Source organism: Eretmochelys imbricata, chromosome 4, assembly GCF_965152235.1.
Source record: "Eretmochelys imbricata isolate rEreImb1 chromosome 4, rEreImb1.hap1, whole genome shotgun sequence".
NCBI lineage: Eukaryota > Metazoa > Chordata > Testudines > Cheloniidae > Eretmochelys > Eretmochelys imbricata.
In genome coordinates, this window is record NC_135575.1 from 28,443,455 (window position 1) to 28,461,157 (window position 17,703).

Here is a 17,703-nt window from a genome sequence, read left to right on the forward strand (position 1 = left end):
AACCCTAAATTGGGGTTTGGAATTGAAATCAAAGCTCCCTAACTATATTGTGAAATATTTGCAGCTGTTATTAGTGTCTGGTTTATGTGTGCCACAGACCAGATTATTCAGACAGGTTTCCCAAGCAATATGTTAGTAAACAGGATTTTGTTGGGTAATTATATTAAATATGTCCATGTAAGCTCAGAATTAATTACAAATGCTATTTTACTGTACTTGATAAAAGCACTAAGCAGCAAGAACTAATGATGGCAAAAAGGTCTCCTCAGATTCAATAAAGGTTTCCATGTGAAAATCTGTCAACAAGAAAAAGTCACTGCTTATAATTAAAAACAGGCTTTAGTGCAGTAATATGTTTACATGTTCATTTCCAGAAGGGAAAAAAATGCAATTAAATTACCCTCCTTAAATTCTGTGGTTCACTAACACATGCTCTGTTCTGGGCCCAATATTGATGAAAATGCCTTCAAATTTGGAAAACAAAAATGAAAGCTAGGCTCATGAAAGGAAGAGTTAAGAAGTTTGCATTCTAACACAGAGCATTAAGAATTTAAGTGACTGCTGTGAATATATACGGAGGGCTTTTGCAGAGGGTATGTCATACATTGAAGGACAACTCTACACTTGTTGGTACTTGTACAGGGTTTCACTAATGGATTGATAATAGAAAAGGGGGAGGAGGAGGTTATAGTAATACTTCACAGTAGTTGTGAATGTGACTGTAAGTGATTAATTACTGCTTTGTTCCCAGCTCTCACATTAGCTTACTAAACAACCCTCAGTCTGAATCCACAATGGCATTATAGTTGTAGCGCAATTATCTATTTTCACAGGAAACTTTAAAATGACCAAACAAAATCGGGTTCGGTACCAATATAATTTGGGCACTAAGCTCTTTGTACTTTAGTGGGCTCTGTTATCACTCTATGTTAACAGCTTGTGGTTGGTTTTAAAGATGAGTAATAAGCTTTGTAAAGAACACATTAATTTTCATTGCATTGTCATTTATAATTTTTATTTTCCTCTTAGCAAACATGCATCAAGCATTTCTACAAAATATTTCTCAGTGTACTTTTGGAAGCAGCTTAAGCAAGGCTATTCCTTACTTGCTTTAATAATAAACTACAATTTAAGCCCATTCTAACACAAACACTGCATCTTGAAAAGTTCAAATGCTTTCAAACTATTGCAAACAGACATCTTTCATCTACACCAGGAGTCTACCTTTTTTGCTTGGAATCCAATTCAGCATTACTTGTACAAGAAAAATCTCCCACTGACTTCAAGGGAGGATTTTCTTGAACTAGGCACAGTATGTTTAATGAGCAAAAAACAAACTAATATGCACCTTTGTGGCACTTGTGCTGATTTCAGAAGCATAATTTCCTAAACTTTTCCAAACAATATGGATTTAACTTTAATTCTCAAACCTGTCAGTCCTGGCTTTTCTTGTTACCATTGTATGCTTCTAATTAATGTAGCCAGGTGGTTACTTTAATTTGATTACAACTCCTTCCCCACTTTAATATGAGTTCTGCATCTTATTACTATCAAATGACATTTTCTTTACTTAATGAACATAGTTTTCGAAAAATTACAGAAGTGCTACTGCTGCATTACATGAAAAATTCTAATGTACATTTAGCTGATATAGCATCAGCTGCTGTTTAAACTGGGCTTAGCTAATGGACTTTTAATGTCAGTGGGGTTATGTGCAGTTGCTGGCTATTAGCAGGAATGGACCCTTTCTAAAAAAATCACTTTTTCCTCAAGTGTGTTGTCTGAACATTCCTTCCTCTGATTTAGTGACTGTCACTGAATGCAAAACAAACCCAGGGACGCTGGAATCTTCTGTTATCTTTAAAACCAATTTATTAACCTTAGCCCAGGCTCAGCCAGCAAAATACATTTTCTACATTTGTACTGCTGGTGGTGAAACTTTTGTCTTTGAAAACCAAATCCTGCTTGCCTTACTTAAGCAACTAAGTTCCATGGAAGTCTGTGAGGCGAGGTGGATGAGTAAAGAGAACAGGCTTTGGTCCAAATATTGTATCAAATGCTTTTCTAAGTGAGGACTCTTTTTAATGAAAAGCAAATATTCATAGACAAAGCTCATCAGCAAGATGTAGCAAATGAATAGTCCATGCAGTGTCACGCAGTCATTTTAATTCAGTTTTCATCCTGTGATTTCTTATAAATGCAAATGTAAGACTTTCCCTAGGAGACTACCAGCCACAGAAATATTTATGAAGAAAGTCAATAAATTAGCACTGCTTTTTGCAGTTAAAAGGTTTCATCCAATAGATATATTCAATACACAAAATAAAATCTGAGAAAATAAGATCTAAAGGGAAATATTGCAGGGCAGGGAATGGACAGAAACTAGCAAAGCAAAATGGTTATTGTCTTTTACAGTGCACATGTAAAGTGTTTGTCATACTGAATGATAGTGAATGGTCTTATAGATGATAACAGCCCACTATTGATACCAGCTATTGGGGGCATTCTTTTAGCTCAAATTGTAGAGGCCCATGCTTTTAATACTGAAGGTCTAAGGTTCAAAGCCTGCTGATTGCTCAGGCAGGAAGTCATGACACCAGTTATATGTAATATATATTTATGTGGATATGAACATATAGTTGGCCAGTTTCTGCTGTCTAATATTAGGGTGCCAATCGGGAGTTATTCCATAGACATGAAAGGAGAGGTTGACTCACTGGCTGCATAATTTAGCCAATAGTTTTTAATGTAAAACAATTAAATTAATCTTTAAGCAGCTGAAGAGCCACTTCACTATGAACCAGAGGCAGAGAGAGAGACACACAAAATCATTCAACTTATTGGGTGAAATACTACCCAGTACAGAGGGCCAGCCCAAGTCCTATATACCACTTCAGCCTCCCTTTTGCCCTATTTTGAAGATTTAAGTGCTGCATATGCTTTGCGTTGATCCTCTCCATGGGGGTGAATTGTACTAATTAAGAAAACCAAAATATATGCAACAAGTATCTTACAGTAAATATGATTATATCCATAAAGGTTACAATAAGAGCAGGGGTGTTTAGGACTCAATGAAAGGTCTGCCTTTCAAAGGCTTTCACCAGCTTTGAAATGTCTTGTTCTATATGTCACAGACTCACGCTGTGAGAGCAAGTGTCTGTCTGAGTCTCCATTTTTTTCCCTGGGGGGTCCCACTCTACTGACGGCAGGATGCTCTATGAAACTTTGTTCAAACCCAGGAAAAGAGAACAAAATACAGAGCTGCAAAGCCCCAGGTGGCTCAAGAGCCACAGAGTTAAGAGGCACTGTTGCAAGCTCTTGTAACAAGTAAGCTTCCACATTCATCTAATCTATTTATCAATGCATGTTAAGACAACAGAGCCACAACATGGACAAAATCCTGCAGTCCTACTACAATGACGCACGGCACCATTTACTTCAATGGCTCTTTTGCTTGAGTAGCAATCAAAGATATGAGCAACTCATTGCATAATACAGTCTTTTTGCCTCCCTGTACAAACTAAATATCATGACCCAGATTCCAATATACAGTATAATTATTGCATAGATAATGCCAGATCATCAGCTGACGTAAATTGGCATTGAAGTCAATGGAGCTACACCAGATGAAGATCCCCAAGGGAAAAGTATCAAAGCCTTCTTTGCTGAACACGGGCTATCACAGGGTAGGGAAAGCAACTCAGCTGGCATCCCAAACAACTGACCTTCAGCTCCTGGCTTACCTTTTAGCACTCTGATCACAGTTAATTTAATTAAGAAAACAGAGCAATTAGTACCCTAATTCCATTTCAGTTCAGCAGTGAGGAACACAAGGACAGCTATGGAACTCAGTTTTAGTTGAACTAGAGGCTGAAGAAGTTATTCTAGCCTTCAGAAGCTGGTGAGGAAGCGGAAAGCAGCAGTCTGGAGCCATGTTTAGGATGACTACATGAAATAAGGTTGTCAGAAGAATGATGGCTTTGAACAAACTAGTGCACACGTTGGTCCAAAAAGCTCAATGTGTGGGTCACCAGCTACCCAGGCAGGTTCTGAGCCAACAGAATAAGGTATAGAGTGCATTGCATGAATGGACGATCACATGGAAGATTTAACGCATCCCCATCACATATGTGAGCAGAGAGCTAGGTCTGAACTGAAGTGATGGAGGTTTATAGAGCAACATGAAGATGCAGTTGCTTCAATAACAGAAGAAGGGTTCCTTCTTCCAGCTATAATGAGATACTAGTATCCAAGGGGACTGGGAGAGTTTTATTGCCATGGTTCCCAAATCATGAGACACCAAGATTGGTACTGGCAACTTGCCTGAGGATCAGCCCTCATTCCATGTCTATTTACATATATTTTAATTACTCTACACACCCACAATATTTACATGGACCTGAATCTTCTTTAACAGATTAATAGAAATAGCTTGTTTGAGTTAACTGGCAATAAAAACCTGTAGGTAATCAATTTTGCCCTCACCCTGGAGTACAAGAAAGAGGAGCTGTGGGCTTCATTATAGCACTCATCTAACTACATGTGACCCTCAGTATTCACTTAGTGAGCTGCAGCTCAGGAAAGCTTAGGCTCTAATAAATTTGTTAGTCTCTTAGGTGCCACAAGTACTCCTTTTCTTTGTGGCATTGTGATTTTCTTAAGTTGTGGCTACTTATTGCTATTTTTGGTAGCTCATTATTTATAAAATTGCAGTAATAAGGCTGACAAAGAAAATCACTATTAACGTTGTTAAGAGGGGAGAGAAGAATGTGTCTGTCCCAATTTAGAGCACAACCGGCAAAAATGTAAGTTAAATTTACAAAGAAAAAGTAGGCTAACTCAGACTGAAACCGTGGGCATGATTAAATTCTCACTTACACTGGGGTAAACTAGGAGTAATTCCATCAATTAGTAAGTGTAATTACACCAATATAAGAATAGTTTAACTGAGAACAGAATGAGGCCCATTTGCTATACTGACATTTCTGTGTCCTAATTATTTGTTCCTCGGATTTTGTATGACTGTACTGCAGTTAACCTCATTCAGTGGTACCACATTATTTTCTTTCAAAATGTAAACTTTCCAACAGAAACATATATGTTGGGTCTGGGCAAAGATAAACCATGCATTTTAAAACTAATAAATAAATGCAACACTTCATAAGAGTGCAATTAATCATCTACCCACAATCATTTCAGCAAATTTATGGTAGAGTTATTGTTCTCTAAGAATCTTTTTACTAAGTATGTTCCCAGAGTGTCCACTATTCATTTCCGTACATGAAATATACCAGATGCAAGCAAAGAAACATCTTTGGGACTATTCATTTTAACGAGTTTCCAAACTAGCTTGAGATAGAGTCAATTTCCTCTGAAGGATCTCAGAACGGTTAGTTGCATGTTCCCTGGTATACATAACTGATGGAATTCAAGATTTCTCTAACAATTACATCCAGCATCCAGGGGATCAACAAAAACCCAAGTTTTCCTTTTCTCAAAGGATACACTGTTAATCCACATAGCTTAACATTTCAACCTTTCAGTCAGTATAAAACTAAGCCATAAAGCTACTTTGCTTCATGAAAATGGGTGAAAGGAGATTGGTAGATACCAGATAATGAGCAAATGCTCAGCTGTTGCCAGGTCAGTTGAACCTTACCAAGCTCCTCAGCACTATACTTGATTGTTACCTCAGCAAGAGAAAAAGATGCTGATTTAATTGCCTAGGCAACCTCACAGTGTTTATGACTTGTACAGGTCCTTATGAGTGTAAACTGACTGATTAAAATACAGAAAACAGTCAGATAAAATGTTCGTGCACCGAAAGTAAAGATGAAGGGTGTGATTCTAATTTCACTTACACTGGTGTTTCCACCAAAGTAACTCTATTGGACCAGATTCCGATCTGTGCAAATTCTTAGTAACTCCATTGACTTCAGTGGAGTTACACTGATGTACATGAAATAAGAATCAGTCCTATGGTTCCTTCTACAGTTTTTAGGCAATCATATTAATTAGCAAGTACCCATTTCTGAGTTATGAAATACAGTTTTGTCCTTAGGCTTTAATGCTTACATTTTTTCTAGACACCACCCAGTGAATACAAATAAGCCATAAATGAACAAAGATCATTTCAAATTTCATGAAGTAATCTAATATCCATCAAGGTAGCATTCCTTTTGTGCAATCTGTTTTACAAATTGTCAGACAAGAAACAGCATTGTGTGGAGCCATGTGTACAATCTTCAGCATCCGAGAATCCTGAGTTCTAATCTTGGCACTGCTACAAAATCGTTGTGTGGCTTTGGGGCAAATCCTCTTACATCTCTCCCTCTGTGTTTCCATCTGCAAGAATGTGAACAATTATAGCCACAGCAGGAGATTCTGAGGATTAAATAGTTAATGTACACTAGGTAAGATCCCATTCCACGTTACAGCCATGCGAAGGTGTGATAAAACTTCCCTAAAAAGGAATTAATGGTTCCTCCATTGTGGGATATGTGCAACTGATATAAAGCAGACAGCCATCTGCGCATTTCTGTCATGGCTGTGTAAGGGACATGCCAGACAGGAGCAAACATGGCCAGAACACTGTTGTGTTCCAGTGTTCCCTGCTGGTGTAATGGTCCATAGGTGGCTATTACAAACTGTTGCAAGTTAGGGTAGCCATGAGACTGCTCTAACTTGCACCAGGGGCCAAACTGCCCACTATAGGTACCTCTACAGAAAGAGTTGCCACCCCTTGGCAGCGACTCTCTGAGCCTGGGTCAAAGGATTCATGCTTGCAGGGCTTGTGCTACAGTGCTAAAGATAGCTGTGTAGGTGTTTGGGCTCAGGTTCTGATGCCCAGGGAGGCGGGTGGTCTTCAGAGCCCAAGCTGCAGCTCCGAGCTGCAATGCCTAAACAGCTAACTTTACCTCCCCTTCTTTGTATGCACCGAGTGGAGGTCTGGCACCAGTGACTGTAAATAGACAACAGTGCCTGATTCTAGTTACACAAGTGTGAAAACAGTGTAATGAAGAGGAGAATCAGGCCCAGAAAGTGCTATAGATATACAAAGTATTATTGTCATTAACCAGTTTTGTAAATCAAATCTAACTCTGTGTTTTATTTTTAGTAGAGCTGGTGGGGAAATGTTTTGTTTTTTCCCATGAAAAATTTTAATAGAAATGAAAAATTGTTATTGTCAAAATGTTTCCACAGAATTTTTTTTCTTGTTTTCGTTGAAATGCTGAAATATTCTCAGTTTTGGGCAACTTTAAACCAAAAAGCCTTGGCGCATTTGGCAAACATTTTTGGTTTTACTGAAAATTTTCATCAGACTGGCTGAAATTTTTCAGGTTTTGGTTAGAGTTTTTGATTTTTCAATCAGAACAAGAACTAAAAAAAAAGACAAAAAGGACATTTACCAGGGAAATACCCCCAACTGGTAGAAAACCACTTGAATTAAAAATTTCAGTCAGCTCTGATTTTTAGATAATGGTGTGACAACGTACAAAAGGAGCTCCTTCAATGCCAGTGTGTAATGAGTTACAAGAATTGCCCACGTTTCTGCTTATAAAATGGGTTATTTGGGGTGGAGCTATACAAGCTTCAGAAGCAATGACTAACTGGGGGGAAGGTTGCGTGCTCTCCCCTCCTAGCTTGCTGAAAGCTGGAAAGGTGGTTGTTACCAAGTGTTCTGAGTTGCTTTGCTCTCGTTTCTCAATCTTTTTTTGTATTAACAGAGCCAGCCCTGAGGAAAGGGACTTGAACTGAGCTAGAGTTTGGGGCTTTATTTTATTTCCCTTGAATAGTGTATCTGCCTGTCAGCTTACAATCAGCCACATGTTACATTACTTAAAACTCATTGCCTGTGTATTCTTGTCTGATGACAAGATTTAAAAAAATGCAAGTGGCATTGTGCAAAATGACTATGTTTAATTAAGAAAGGTTGAAGTCCTATTAAACCTTCAGGATTTCATCCACTGCTTATCGATATTGAAAATGGAACCCCAGTTAGATTTGGCATAGCGAAATGTGGTATTTACAATACAAGTAGATCACTGAAGGAATAGTGTTATTATTGGTTTGACACATTTCAGCATATATTTCTGTTCATTTTCAATATACTTTTATTTTTAAAACGTTCAAAACACTGATTTCAAATTATGCAAATAAAGTCATTGTTTGGATGAAATGTGCATCCCAAGAGCTTAATGTCATTTCCTTAATATTTCCTGTTGGATAGACAATATTATGATGGAATTCTCAAAAGACATCTGATCTTGAGACTGGACTCTGCGGAGCACATGCACTAAATCACAATATCACTGTTCTTCTCCAGTCCTTGAAAGCTGTTGGCAGTGAACTATGCCTTCGTATAACACTACTCTGTGGCTGTGTTGGTGGTGGTTGTAGTAGACTGGAAAAACCCTGCCTGTCTCTTTTATTCCTTGCATTTGATCCCTGACTTACACTTTAAAAGCTTATGCTGTTTCATCACTGCAAGTAGACTCTGAAGGCAAAAATGGCGAATGAAAATGACAGGCAAGGTAATTACTGTTTTATCAGTACTGACTCCAAGATTGCTGCCTGCTAAACTTGGACACCTCCACTGGGTGGCTAATAATGTGTACACTTGACAAACTAAAACATTGCTCTCCCAATTCCAAAAACAAAACAAAAAATAAAAAAATAAAATATACCCCTTGTTCTTTACTGACATTTACACTGAAATATATTACACCCTAATGGAAGAGCACTCACGCTTAAATTAACCTTTATTTTATAGAGGAATGTGCTCAAACGCTATGAATAGAAAACATTTTTTTTTAATTAAAAAGGCTATCTACGATTTTGAACAATTGATTCCTTACATTCAGTTAAATCCTCCTGGCCTGACTTACACCAGGCTCCCCATGGACTTTCTGAGTAAAGCAAGCAGGATTTGGCCCATTGTAAAGAAACAACTCACTTTTTACAGTAATTAAAAAATCTTTTTCTGGCAAGCCACAGAAGCACTGTTTGTACCATTTTCCAAAAGGATAATTGGAATTCTTCAAAAATTTCATTTGGTTCATTTGAATTCCGAAAAGATAACAGAATGAATTAAACTTCAGGAAACAAACATGTAGTACATTATGAAATGGGCTACTGATAACAAGATGACTGTGTTGCTATGCTGAATGAAATTTCCGCATTTAGGTTCATTTTTCAAACCAAAGATTTGCCCAGAAGTTCACGCATGCACAAATGGCCTTATCATGCATGGTAAGAAAGCCTCCTCTAATGTTCTAAGCTCTCTGAACTCCTCCTGACTTCAGAGGGAATTGGGGGTTCTCTGCACCTCGTACGATTGAGCCGAAAGAGCCTGCTGCTCACAGCATCAGTCTTTTACTGATGTACAAATGTTGGCATAGTCATGTGAAAATGCCTTTTAAATATAAATATAATACACATTTCCTTCTTTTTTGGTCTACAGGCCAGCTATGGAACTGATTTCCCTATATTTTGAAACAGAGCTTTACTTCTGCTTTCAAGAATACTGTCTTTGAAAATTAAATTAAGTAAATCATTTTAATATGTTTAATGCTATTTTCTTTTGGAGTTTTCATGTCACATACTAAGTTTTTCCCAGAATTCAGTGAAGAGACAAAGTTTTGAAACTGTGATTTTAAAAAGTCCACATGATCAATGATTCACCTATGACTAAACACAAGAGAAGTGTAAATGCTGATCATCAGGATGATTAAATGAACCCATGTATTAAATGAACCCATGATTAAATGAACCCATGTAGGCAACCAAATTACAAGGAGGGATACCAGTATGGTGAAAAGACATCAGAAATGGTGCTGTACTCAATGTTTATACTTTTCATTAATTTTGTAATCTGATGCTAGTGACTGAATACTTATAAACAAAAGGCCAGATTCTGCATCCCTTATTCCCAAATGAGAAGTACCTTACTCCACAGCTGGACGCATTGATTTTACTGTGATTTGACTAAGTTGCCATTCAATCAGCAAGTAACGTTAATGGGCTATTTCGATTTCAATGAGGATACTTGCAGTACTAAAATCTAAATAAGGGATAGGAAAATCTGGCCCAAAATGATTAATGTCATTGAAACCTGCAAGGGCACATGACTTTAAAATAAATTAATTTTCACAGTGAAATACTACTCGGCACTTTCTTTACTCATACAAATACTGTTACATCCACACTACCAAATAAAAATGGTCCACTGATGCATCAAGATAATTAAGTCCCCCCCACACACACATACTCCTTTTGCAACAAGATGCATTTAGGTATTTAATTAAAAAGTGCATCCCCAAAAGGTTAGTATATTCACATGTTATATTTCACTTTTTCCACACCAAGCATTTTCAGACTGCTGCTGTTGCTAATAAAGGGTACTCTGAGTTAGGACAAATATCTGCACATATGGCTGTTTTATAGTTTTCTTTTTAAATTATCACTTTAATTTAATTAGGTTTTGGGGGTTAAGATTAACAACATTTTCTCTCTCTCTCTCTCTCTCTCTCTCTTTGTACATTTTTGTTTGTTTTTTGGGGTTTTTTGTTTTGTTAAGGAACAACCAAAACAAAACCTATCTAACATGCGCCACCTTTGACTTTCATTTTGCCCAGCTCTCACACCATCATTACTAGCGCAAAAATCTGTCTGTAACATCCTCATCACTGAGGTATCTGAATGCCTTACAAGAAATGATAGCAACTGCATTATAACTTCTGAAAAACTGTAATGTGGATTCAATGGCAGAAATTGGCAAATTCCCATCAGTTTATTCACACAGAACAGGCATATAGAAATAACAAACACTCTTACTGGAGATGAGCCTGAGTTGGTTAATTCAGATCTGGGTTGAGATTTGGAAATCCCTTATCTCAAAATTTGGGGTTGGTCAAATTCTTGTCCTGGGCATTGTCCAAAATCTTACTCTGGTTTGGCCCACTATAGAGATGGGCCCCAATCTTGAATATCAGATCATGGTTTGTGTCTGGTTTGCTAAACCTCTTGATCCTCCAATGTTCAGGGGTATGTGGATTTGGGGGCTCTGGTGTACATTACCCTTTAACTAAAACACTGTGGGCTTTTCATATGATTTCATGACAACTGAAGAAAAATATTTCTATGGCTCCCGTTAAAATAAAAAAGTTAGTAAAGTAGAAAGTGTATGTCCTTCTGTTGCTGGTTAGTAGCTCCATTGAATGGTGTATATACTGACATTCTGAGACACAGAGATATGCATCTCTAGAGAGAGGGGAAAAAATCCACCAATTACTCAATTAGTGGATTTATTTTCCAGGAGGCACTGGAAAGAGAAGGAGAGAGAGAGCTCCAAAAATGCCCAAGGCATCCTTACCCTACTTCAAAAGACGAAGGGAGTGAAGGGGGGAGGACAAAAGCACTTGATAGTTATGAAGAAATAGTATTAGAACCAAGTAAAATTAAAACAATGCCCTGACTCTTTCCTTCAGTCAAAAGACAAACAGTGCTACATACTAAAGGGGGAAAATGGGGGCAGAATTCTTTTAGAAAATAGCATCAATCGCGTTTGGATTTTGCAAAACCAAAACCAGCAATGATTTGGAGCCAAGTCCTCCAAAGACCAGAAGACTATGTGTGCTTCAGAGAAAGGGATTCCAATTTGGCCATTTTCTATTACTGGTCACACAAACAGTTCAAAGCCATATGGATGCCAAGTGTGAGCATTCATGGGTGGAGGGGAATGGACAAAAATAGAGAAGGACTTTGGATTGCAGGTTGAGTAAAAATCAACCTATAATTATTTTTTTGTGAAGAATTAAATAAAGTGGAGGAAAATCTTACCTGACCCTATATGAAAATGAAATGAATGAAAATTTCATAACAAGGCTGCAGTTAAATTGTAGCACCCTTTGTCACACAGCACCATTAAAAATGGAATTTGACATATATAAACTTCATCAAAACAATATACCAGATCAGAAGATCCCCAAACTCTGGGAAAGATTGCAAATCTAGATCTGCATCCAAAATGTATGTCTGGTTCTAGCAAACAAGAAATGGAAAGAGAAATCTGAAAAAAACCCAAACCAATGAATCCTAGTCACATTCTCTGGATTCTTCCACTCTGGCAAGTAATAAACTTTCTATCACAAACAACGGAAAGAGTTGCCAGTAATCTCTCCCTCTCTTTCTCTCACTGCATGATCACAGCTATATTATGTGTCAGGTACCCTATTTACTACTCTCGTTGTAGTTTACATTGATACCTTTCTCAGGTCTAGTGGACTGATCCTCCCCTTACCTATTCTGGTGTGTGCGAGGAATCAGGCCCAGTGTGTTTTCTGTTTGTTACGCATCATTTTGTTATGAAGAGTAAACGTAAGACATAGCAAAAATGGAATGAGGTTTAGTAACATGGTAGTGACAAACTGAAATTGCAAGGAGCTCTCTATGTCTATGAGAAGTGAGGTTAGAGCGATCTGAACTCTTGGATTTCTCCTCCACCCCCTCATCCCATCTGTCATGTGAATTACAGTTCTCCTGACTGCTTAGTAGTTGAATACCTTCTACCCATTGTCCAATTTCATCAAAGAGGATCCTTTCTCCTCATGACCCCTATTTACAACTATATTCATTGTTACATACTCTCCAATATATAGGTTTACATGCACAGAGTACAATTAACACCTTTATGTATATAACATGTAACCTGCCCTGGCTCAGACTTGAACCAGCGATACAAAATGATTGGACAAAAAAACACAGAAGAAATGCAACATGATGCTCCAAAGTTTTTACTTCATTCACATTTTCTGTAACCTCCTTTTCATGATCAAATTTCTGATGTACCTTACTTATGCTGGCTAAGCCCAGGTCTCAGTAAAATGAGATAAATCTGAGAATAGAATAAGAGATCCCTTGTATTGACAGAAAATTGATCAGAATAACCACACAGAGAAACATAATATACAACACATATATCTTCACTCAGTCCTAAACAAGCAAGCTCTCAGATCTGTGACAGTCAGCCAGCGGCACCAGAGTCCTCTGGAGCCCAGAGCCATCAGCAGCACTTTGGTATAGTACTGTCAAAAAGGCCATAAATGAGAGTGCTTTTAATCACAGGGTGATTATACAGGGGGAGATCTGCAGAGTCCTCTCAAGTACCTCTCCATTGAGATCATTTTTAAAAGAATTCCTTCATGCACAGTATGCCAACTCTCCCGCATAAAGTCTATGTCCCCAAAATATATTATTGCTTGGCTGTGACAAAAAATATATCAACTTCTAATATCTCTTTTTCTTCTTGGTAAGCATGCAAACAGCTCTTTCAAATGCTTTAATGAACCTAATCTTCATTATGTACAGCACACAGAAACAACTAATTCTCACCATTTATTGACCATGTTGTCACACAAGCGACCCGTTTCCATTCCTTCCATTACTGATATAACTTCTGGAATGAGAGGGAGTTGGAGGGAGGAAGGGACAAGCAAAGTTTTATGTGCAGTCAGAGTGGGAGAGAAAAATAGTATTGTACAGACATTATCTGTAGTGTAATAGCCAGGACGAGTGACATATAGATTCAGTGCTCTTTGTGGTGTACTCAAGAAGTAGCTAAACAGTCACTGTGAAGAGTTGCAAGTAATGATCCTTTTGAACGGGGCATTTTACAGTTCCCTACAGACTATACTAAAAACACAGTTGCAGAATTATTCACAGAAAACTGAACAAGTAAAATAAAAAAGAATTATATTACACTCTACACATTTTAACTCCCTTTGGGCATATTATACTTTGGGCAGGGAAGAAAAGGATAAAAGGAGGATCTGCTTCTTCTCAGCACAGAGAGGAGACAGGGGAGTTGATCCTGTCTCCTCAGCCTATCAGAGTTTTACAGAAATGGCTAAAGGAATATACAAAGAAACACTATCAACACTTCCAATTTGCTATTCATGATGCCCAGCCCATCCTCCCCACCTTTCCAGTATTAATCAGCTTATCTCCCTCTTTGACTGTCTCTATTGAACTTGCTTTGTTCATTGATTGATCTCTTTTCTTTATTTTGACGTGATAAGACCTAGGCCTAGTTCTGCTCTCAAATTTCCCGATCACGACCCTTTTAACATGATGTGCCTTTAACTGGTGCCTTCATTAACTCATTCGTCCTAGTCAGGTTCAGAGGGTCTCTTTCCAGCACCCCCAATCACACAGAAGTTAGAGCAGCAAGCAGACGCTTACGAATAAAACACCACCACCAACATACAAACATACACTTTTCTCCTGACTGTGCCTGGTTTTAACCTCCTCAAGTTCCCACTGAAGTTCATTTCTCTCCTTAAGCTTTCGGTTCTGCAGTCCAAAGGAACGGATGCAAACAACAGCTCAAAGGGTATGCTGAGTTTCAGCGTGAAATGGAAGTGTGGGCAAAGGCGTGCGGCAGCAGAGCCTTCCTTACAGAGGTGGAGGATTATTTTATTTGTTTAAACGAACTTGTCAGGTCGATGACCCAGGAAATGACTATGATTAAACAAATCACGATACCTGTTTACCCGAGCTACCCATCAGGGACACTAGCTGCGGCAATACACACATCACACAGCGGTCGCTCAAAGGGAAGGCACAAGAGTAAGGGGACGGTGGCAAGGAGGTGCGAGTGCCCAGGTTGGTATGGGAAGTGCAGACCAGCTCCGGGCTGCCCTCCTCAGCCTGGTGTCCTCCGCTACCCGGCCCACCGCTCCCTTTTGCCACTGGTGACAGCCTACCACCCAGGATTGCGGAGCCCAGATGTCCCCTTATTGGAGACCCATCTTGGGTCTGTCTCCTTCTCCATCTTCCCAAGACCCGGCAAAGCCATTTCAGCAAGGGAAGGGGGAGAGAGGGGTGCGATCAGAACCTCCGCAGCTCCAGCAGGACTTCGGACTTTTCACTCACACGTAAGCTGCAGGGTTCCAGTACATGTGGATCCCAGCCTCCCCGTCTCTCTGCTCCGGGAGTGGGAGAATCCGAGCGTCCAGACAGCCAATTCCCCTGACCCCCTTGCCGTTCAAGTTACTCTGCAGCACGGACAGGGAGGATGCATGTGTGCAGAGGAATGTATTACACACACAGAGAGAGGAATCATCACAAATATTCACGATGTGCCTAAATACACACAGATGCAGAGAACTCGCATATTAGAGCAGTGTCAGCTCCTTATCTCCCCCCCCCCCCCCAGAGAAAGCTTCCCCTGGTCATTTCAGTTAGTTGGATGCATTGCGGGAAAAATAAATAATTTCGGTCTTCTCTGTCCCTTTTTGTATAGATCTGCGAATCTCGATAGATAGATAGATAGATAGATAGATAGATAGATAGATAGATATCCCGTGTAGCTGGGGAAGTGGGAATCCAGGTGCACAGTCACTAGCTCAGGAGGAATTGAGGGAGGCGAGGCTGGGTGGCTAGCTGAACACCCCCCCCCCGCGAGTGGCTTACCTTGCGCTGCGGAGCCCGTGCTGCTGGCGCTCAGGATAGCCAGGGCAGGTAACACGAACGTTTGCAGTAAGTATCCCAGTCCCAGTCCGCATCGGGCAGCCGTGCTTTCCAGACCTTTCCCCATGGCTGGTCAGAGGAGCAAGCCAAGGAGGAAAACAACCACCACCAGCAGCAGCAGCAGTCCTCGGGAAAAAGCAAGCCCCGCACTCCACTTTCTTTGGGCAAGGGGGGAGTGGGGGAGGAAGGGAAGGAGAGGGGAGCAGCTTTTCAAGAGCCTCTCCCTTCTTCAAGTGGCTGCTTCTCCTGCCACTCGTCCGGTCTGGGGAGCCCAAAGGCTGCCACCAACGTGCCCCGAGTCTGCGCTGCTTTCACAGCCCCCCCGGCTTTGCCACCGCACCCAGGCACAGGAGGAGAGGTGAGGAGAGGAGCCCTTTTCTCCCCACCGGTCTGCTCAAGGTTGCGCGGCGGCGGTCAGGTGCCCAGGCTGCTGCTGCTGCTCGGTGAAGAGGACTGGTCATTTCACAGTCCTGAGAACAAGTCTGCGGGAGCTGGGTCTTGCAGAGGAGGAAGAAGCGGCAGCAGCGGCAGCAGCATCCTAACTCCGGCTGGGGGGTGCGCGGATTTGCATATGCGCCAGAGAGCGCGCGCAAACTGGCGCCGAGAGAGCTGCACGCGCACCTAGCCCCGTGCCCGGGGGAGCCAGGGACAGAGCGCGCTTGCCCCTCTCTCCCGCCTGTGACTGTTACACTGGAGAGCGCAGCCCCGGCTAAGGCACATTGCTCCATCCAATGGAGCTCAGCCTTCCCAGAGACACCGGCAAAACCTGCGCTGGAGTCCCGGACTGGACCGCTGTTGCCCAGCCTGCCCGCCCAGGAGGCGGGAGAAAGGGCTCCTTTGCCAGCCTGCCGGATGAAAACTGCGGAAGAAGAGCCAGGAGCAACCACTGAGGGGGAGAGGCTCCCCCACCCCACCCCTGCAGACCCCACCCGCCCATCTGGGGAATGCAGCAAGGAGACCGATTGCTCTGTCATGCACCCCTCACCCTGCTAGCCGGGTACCCTAAATATCAGGAAGCGAAACATTGTTCTGCCTCCAGCCAGGGCACCCCCATCCCGCAGCCTGAGATTCCCACAATCAGTCAGTGACCTTCCGTTTTATTACAAGAATTGTACCCGGGCCCCACAAAGTGCTTCGGTGTGTCACCGGCGCTGCGTACGCGTTACGCTGCGGCCGAGGAACGACCCGAGCTCCCGCGGTCCGATGCCGGTCAGTGAGGAGCTACGGGGCTGTGCACAGTGAAGCGCCCGTCCAGGAGCTCCACCGTACAGGGCAGAGACACCAGCCCCCGTCTCAGGGGCAGACTCACAAAACGTAGGGAGGAGGCGGCCCCATACAGGTGACTGGGCCCCCCCCCCGCCCCCCCCCCCCACCAGGTGGCAAGAGAAAAGTTATGGGGGACCCGAGACGTGGACCGGGAAGGCTGTTGAGGGCAGCTGAGCTCTAGGGAAGGGGTCAGATTTGTCACCTCCTTGGGAATTTTGGGTCATCCCGCAAACAGATCTGGCTCCCACCCACCCCTCCCACTTGACAAGGGGATGACATCCCCAGGCAGGGCTCTTTCCCTTCTCCACAGGGGAAGGGGCAGCCTCTCCCCTCTCTCCACCAGCGAATCTGTCTTCTTTTCCACCCCAGGATGTGGGCTGGGAGATTTGCCTCTCCTTCCTCCCCACCCGAGCATGAAGATGAGCTCCAGGAATATGGGCGGGGGGCGGGGGAGGAGAGGGAAGCTGACATTCAGATTTAAACTGTTTTGTGGGAAGCAACATTTCATCCAAATGTTAGGAGGCCTGAATAGGAATATCATCCAAATCCCAATATTGGCCTCAGCCATCCTGCCTTTTTTTTTTTTAACCATAAGGAGTTAGGCGGAAACTCACTTAGTTGGGGAGCTCTGTTTCTCATACACACTCCTCTCTGTGTTCGACCTCTTAAATCTCACTCATTAGGGGGAAGTTTCCCACATTTTGAATTCATTTGCCAGGAAATAGTGCTTTAAAACCTTTTTTGAGTATGCAGAAGTACAGCAGAATGCTCAGGCCAGCTAGGAGATACTGATCTATTACAATTGGCTACTGATGGTAACATCTGCAAAATCCCTAGAGGAAACACTCCTGACTGCTGCCACCACATTGTGGGAGAGCTCTTACAAGCAAAGATGGTATTCCCAAA

The 17,703-nt window shown here is 41.5% G+C and overlaps 1 protein-coding gene across 1 annotated transcript in view; it reads right to left on the reverse strand.

Annotated features, from left to right (window-relative positions):
- UNC5C (unc-5 netrin receptor C) overlaps positions 1-15,598 on the reverse strand; it is a 351,092-nt gene extending 335,494 nt beyond the window's left edge. The window contains exon 1 of the mRNA XM_077814388.1: positions 15,475-15,598. Coding sequence (XP_077670514.1) covers positions 15,475-15,598 — 124 coding nt within the window. The remainder of the gene's footprint in view (positions 1-15,474) is intronic.
- Positions 15,599-17,703: the final 2,105 nt, after the last annotated feature.